A 6,061-nucleotide genomic window follows, 5' to 3' on the forward strand; every position below is an offset into this window, starting at 1 on the left:
CTAGATCTATGGTTGTATTGATTATTAAAGGAAACGTCCACCAGCAGGCTGAAACAAACCCACAAAAACACTTCCATTTTGCTCCAGAATGCTCACAGACCTCTCTCTCCCTTCCTCCCCATCTGCCTCCCTCCCCCTTCCCCTCCCCCTCTCTCTCCCTTCCTCCCCCCTCGATCTCCCTTCGTCCCCCTTCTCTCTTCCTCCCTCCCCTCTCTCCCTCCTTTCCCCCTCTTTATCCAGCCTCTGAACTATGAGACTGCTTCCTCCTATAAGCTACAGATTGATGCTCGTAACCCAGAGCCGCTGGTGAGCGGTCTCAAGTACGGCGCTGAGTCGTCCGCCGTGGTCTCGGTGGCGATCAGTGATGTTGATGAGGCTCCAGTGTTTGACATGGACATTCTGGATGTCACGGTGCCAGAGGACACCAAGGAGGGAGCTACGCTGCTCAAAATAGACGCCAAGGACCCAGAGGGAAAAGAGATACTGTAATCACATTATGAGAGGGACTGATGTTGTGTGTGTGTTATGGCTCTGATAGTGTATATTTTGTGCTCTAACTGTGTGTGTATTGTAGGTTCAAGATGGAGGGAGACACTAAGGGTTGGTTGGAGATTGATCCTGCTACTGGAGAGATAAAGATAAAGAATAAAGCTGTGCTGGACAGAGAGACGGTGGAGGCCTTCCACTTTACTGTTGTCGCCTTCGAGAAAGGTGACGAACACACATATGTATATTTCGGATACTTTTTGACCCACACACTGCCAGTTTGAGTCCAGGTTAGAGAATATCCATAATGAACAATATCTCTCCACCCCCAGCCAATCCAGAGCTGTCCACAGAGCGCGAGGTGTCTGTGAGGCTGCTGGATGTGAATGACAATGTCCCCAAGCTGACAGAGAACCAGGCCTTCATCTGTGTGAAGAAGCCCCAGCCTATAGTCCTGACGGCCCTGGACGCGGACGCAGACCCCTTCGGAGCACCTTTCACATTCAGCCTGGTCCAGGGCAAGAAGTCCCCCAACTGGGACCTAAGCGCTGTGGACGGTACACATTTGTTAGACAAGACTACATCTCCTAGAGATCCTGTCTATTAATGTGCTCCCGTGCTGATGTGGGATTGTGTCTCTTCCCTTGGTTTCCTGTAGGTACGTCTGCTAAACTGACCCTGAAGAAATCTCCCAGCGAGGACAAAACCTTCCTAATCCCCATCAACATCAAAGACAACGCTGGCATGGGCATCACACAGAAGTTTGAGGGTGAGTGGTTACAGCCAGCTGTGCGTGATAGCACCCATCACACACAAGATCATGTAGCTGTGAGTGGGTGTCTTTTACCAATGTGTATTTGTCTCTGATGTGTGTGTTCTCCCTACAGTGCGAGTGTGTAACTGCACAGAGTTGGGATACTGTTTCACCGAGCCGGGCGTTCATGCAGGGGTGTTAGGAATGCCCACCACCATCGGAATCCTGGCTGGAACTGTCGGATTCATCGGTGAGTAACAGGCGCTGTTGTTCACTGGTGTTGTTGCTATGCACGGCACTTTAAGGGAAGAGGGCGGAGTGGTACAATAGAGGAACGAAGACCTAACTGTAGCATAAAACGTTGTATTGTTGTTGATAGTTTTTCTTGTTCTTTTTGACTAATCTCTCATGGACAGACTAATCTCTCATGGACAGACTAATCTCTCATGGACAGACTAATCTCTCATGGACAGACTAATCTCTCATGGACAGACTAATCTCTCATGGACAGACTAATCTCTCATGGACAGACTAATCTCTCATGGACAGACTAATCTCTCATGGACAGACTAATCTCTCATGGACAGACTAATCTCTCATGGACAGACTAATCTCTCATGGACAGACTAATCTCTCATGGACAGACTAATCTCTCATGGACAGACTAATCTCTCATGGACAGACTAATCTCTCATGGACAGACTAATCTCTTATGGACAGACTAATCTCTCATGGACAGACTAATCGAGTATCTAACGCAATTATGCATGATTTTAGTTCTGGGTTTCCGATAATATGTTTTGACTGTTATTGACGGGTGATGTCACTTCCTCCCTAGCCCTGGTCCTGATCATCGCTTTCCATCGTATAAAGAAGGACAACCAGATGAAAGCCTTGCTGGGAGAAACGGACGCCATTCTCTAGAAACATATGAGATAGCATGTGTTTGTTTAATTGTTATATTTCTGAAGAACAGATCTACTTTGATTGGTTGTATGCATGTTATAAATACTACCTGGTTTCATCATAATCATGCGCTCATGCAGCTCAATAACTTATTTCCCTTGTCAGTGAATTTTGTCTGTATTTAGAATTTAGACTGTCCATTCTCAGCTAGTGTGTATGACTGGCTGTGCACTGTGTGATGGTTCAAACACCCCATTTCAAGCTGCATGCTGTAATTGTGTAGACTGTTGCTCAGAGACTTTAGTTCACTGTTTGGCTCTGACTGATGTTTGTGGTTGATACTGTCTTTATACTGATACTCCATGATGTTTTTTGATGAGGCCTGATATTAGTGAAGATGCTAGCTAGCCGAGGGTTAAATTAGGACGGTTCCACCACTCTAGAAAGGGAGAAAGACTGCCTACAATAAAGAGTAGAAATGACCATGGAAAAACAACCGATGTTGGAGACAGTTCCAACACCTAAACATCCCTCAGTTTAACCCTTAGTGTTAACTGTTTGACAAGCCCAGTGTAAATGAGTGCCTGGTAAATGTCTGAGTGTGTACCAAGGTTATTATAGTTTTGTGATTTTCTATTCAATTTTATTTCTATTCGTTTTTCAATTAAAAAAAGAAATTCAGTTTAGTTTCCATTCGGTTTTAGACTTGATTTACTAGTTTTTATTCTGTTTCAGTACGATAAAAAACATATTTTGTTTTTATACTATTCGGTTGTAGTTTCGGTTTCAGTTGTAGTTTCAGTTTCAGTTGTATTTTTGTGTGTGAAGGGACAGAAAGTAGCCTCAAGTGTCCTTAAGCTAGGGGCCATGTATGTGTTGTAGGACTATAGCAGGGTACTCCAGTACTATTTGAGATGGTCCGCTCACACACATTTCCTAGGTGGCAAAAGTCCTGATGGATATTTTCATTTATCGGCGTAGTAACAAACCCCCACATCACAATCCATTCCACACCAAACTGTTCAAACCGATCACACCCTTCTTGTTGGTAGAGAGAATCATTTGTCGTTTTAAAGCTCATTGTCGGCTATTCTACATATTATCCACGTCTTATACGTGTTCACATGATACCGGGAGTCGAATCCTTAGCGAATTACAAAAATAAAACAATAGCTATCTCCCCGTCTTTATCCTGAAATTCTTTGTGGGTGCTGTACAGATGAACTTTGAGGTTGTGGGATGCAGGGTGGTAGTGGGATGCAGGGTGGTAGTGGGATGCAGGGTGGGATGCAGGGTGGGATGCAGGGTGGTAGTGGGATGCAGGGTGGTAGTGGGATGCAGGGTGGTAGTGGGATGCAGGGTGGTAGTGGGATGCAGGGTGGTAGTGGGATGCAGGGTGGTAGTAGGATGCAGGGTGGTAGTGGGATGCAGGGTGGTAGTGGGATGCAGGGTGGTAGTGGGATGCAGGGTGGTAGTGGGATGCAGGGTGGTAGTGGGATGCAGGGTGGTAGTGGGATGCAGGGTGGTAGTGGGATGCAGGGTGGTAGTGGGATGCAGGGTGGTAGTAGGATGCAGGGTGGTAGTAGGATGCAGGGTGGTAGTGGGATGCAGGGTGGTAGTGGGATGCAGGGTGGTAGTGGGATGCAGGGTGGTAGTGGGATGCAGGGTAGTATGCTGCCAGCCAGCATACCACCCTGCATCCCACTGCTGCCAGCCAGCATACCACCCTGCATCCCACTGCTGCCAGCCAGCATACCACCCTGCATCCCACTGCTGCCAGCCAGCATACCACCCTGCATCCCACTGCTGCCAGCCAGCATACCACCCTGCATCCCACTGCTGCCAGCCAGCATACCACCCTGCATCCCACTGCTGCCAGCCAGCATACCACCCTGCATCCCACTGCTGCGTACCACCCTGCATCCCACTGCTGCGTACCACCCTGCATCCCACTGCTGCGTACCACCCTGCATCCCACTGCTGCGTACCACCCTGCATCCCACTGCTGCGTACCACCCTGCATCCCACTACTGCGTACCACCCTGCATACCACTACTGCATACCACCCTGCATCCCACTGCTGCGTACCACCCTGCATCCCACTGCTGCATACCACCCTGCATACCACTACTGCATACCACCCTGCATACCACTACTGCATACCACCCTGCATACTACCCTGCACCCTGATCCCCAGGGCAGTGAAGGGGACATTGCCCTGTGTAGAGTGCTGTCTTTTGGATGTGATGTTAATAAACGGATGTCCTGACTCTCTGTGGTCATTAAAAAAGCCCATTACTTATCATAAGAGTAAGGGTGTTAACCCTGATGTCATGACAAAATTCCCAACCTGGTCCCATTCCCATCATGACCACCTCATCACCCCCCTCTACAATGTAAAGCCATTGGAGTACCTCAGTTGGTAGAAAAGTGATATATAAAGCCAATAAAGGATTATTAGCTTCAATACATTTGCTTTTGTCCTTCCCAGCAATGTACTCCAAATAATCCCATACAGGGCTTTGTGTTTTGCAACCAACCACTGCTGGTGTTGTGTTTGCTGCTGCCATTGTTCTCGCTCATGCTTCCTGCTCGCCCTCAGATTTCTTCCGTTAGCTAGCGATGCAGCGATGCACCAGCTAGGCCTATTTGAAACATCGCCATCTACTGGCAGCATTTCCCCTCCAGATTCAGAAGTTCGAAAACCCCATTAGAGAAAAAAGCTTCAAAACCAAATGAGATTTTTATCCAAAGTTTAGAAGGAAAAAAACAACAACTGAACACAATTCATGATGGTTTTAATTATAGTTTAGTTTGTTTTGCAGTCAAAGATAATAGTTCCAGTATAATTTTCGTTTTTCAGTTTACTCAATTGTTTTTCCAATTTTTGTTTTTATTTAATTTTCATTTCAGTTTTCATTTACTATTATAACCTTGGTGTGTGCAACACAGTAATGGAGAGAGGAGTGGGGAAAATGTCTGTCTGAATAAAGGCTATCTGGACCTACTGCTTTTGAGAAAAATGGTGTGCTTTGGGCTGAGAGAGGAATGTAATATTATGTGCCTGTGTGTTTGCTTTGGGCTGAGAGAGGAATGTAATATTATGTGCCTGTGTGTTTGCTTTGGTCTGAGAGAGGAATGTAATATGTGCATGTGTGTGTGCTTTGGGCTGAGAGAGGAATGTAATATTATGTGCCTGTGTGTTTGCTTTGGTCTGAGAGAGGAATGTAATATTATGTGCATGTGTGTTTGCTTTGGGCTGAGAGAGGAATGTAATATTATGTGCATGTGTGTGTGCTTTGGTCTGAGAGAGGAATGTAATATTATGTGCATGTGTGTTTGCTTTGGGCTGAGAGAGGAATGTAATATTATGTGCATGTGTGTGTGCTTTGGTCTGAGAGAGGAATGTAATATTATGTGCATGTGTGTGTGCTTTGGTCTGAGAGAGGAATGTAATATTATGTGCATGTGTGTGTGCTTTGGTCTGAGAGAGGAATGTAATATTATGTGCATGTGTGTGTGCTTTGGGCTGAGAGAGGAATGTAATATTATGTGCCTGTGTGTTTGCTTTGGTCTGAGAGAGGAATGTAATATTATGTGCATGTGTGTGTGCTTTGGTCTGAGAGAGGAATGTAATATTATGTGCATGTGTGTGTGCTTTGGGCTGAGAGAGGAATGTAATATTATGTGCCTGTGTGTTTGCTTTGGTCTGAGAGAGGAATGTAATATTATGTGTGTTTGCTTTGGTCTGAGAGAGGAATGTAATATTATGTGTGTTTGCTTTGGTCTGAGAGAGGAATGTAATATTATGTGCATGTGTGTTTGCTTTGGTCTGAGAGAGGAATGTAATATTATGTGCATGTGTGTGTGCTTTGGGCTGAGAGAGGAATGTAATATTATGTGCCTGTGTGTGTG

The 6,061-nt window shown here is 45.9% G+C and overlaps 1 protein-coding gene across 1 annotated transcript in view; it reads left to right on the top strand.

The window, feature by feature from the left end:
* The window catches only part of cdh17 (cadherin 17, LI cadherin (liver-intestine)), a 42,132-nt gene extending 36,978 nt beyond the window's left edge, over positions 1-5,154 (top strand). The window contains exons 14-19 of the mRNA XM_052495585.1: positions 241-485; positions 575-711; positions 819-1,043; positions 1,145-1,255; positions 1,374-1,490; positions 2,079-5,154. Of these exons, the coding sequence (XP_052351545.1) occupies positions 241-485; positions 575-711; positions 819-1,043; positions 1,145-1,255; positions 1,374-1,490; positions 2,079-2,164 (921 nt within the window). The 3' untranslated portion in view covers positions 2,165-5,154. The remainder of the gene's footprint in view (positions 1-240; positions 486-574; positions 712-818; positions 1,044-1,144; positions 1,256-1,373; positions 1,491-2,078) is intronic.
* The last annotated feature ends 907 nt before the right edge of the window (positions 5,155-6,061 follow it).

The sequence above is a fragment of the Oncorhynchus keta genome, chromosome 34, assembly GCF_023373465.1.
Source record: "Oncorhynchus keta strain PuntledgeMale-10-30-2019 chromosome 34, Oket_V2, whole genome shotgun sequence".
Taxonomy (NCBI): domain Eukaryota; kingdom Metazoa; phylum Chordata; class Actinopteri; order Salmoniformes; family Salmonidae; genus Oncorhynchus; species Oncorhynchus keta.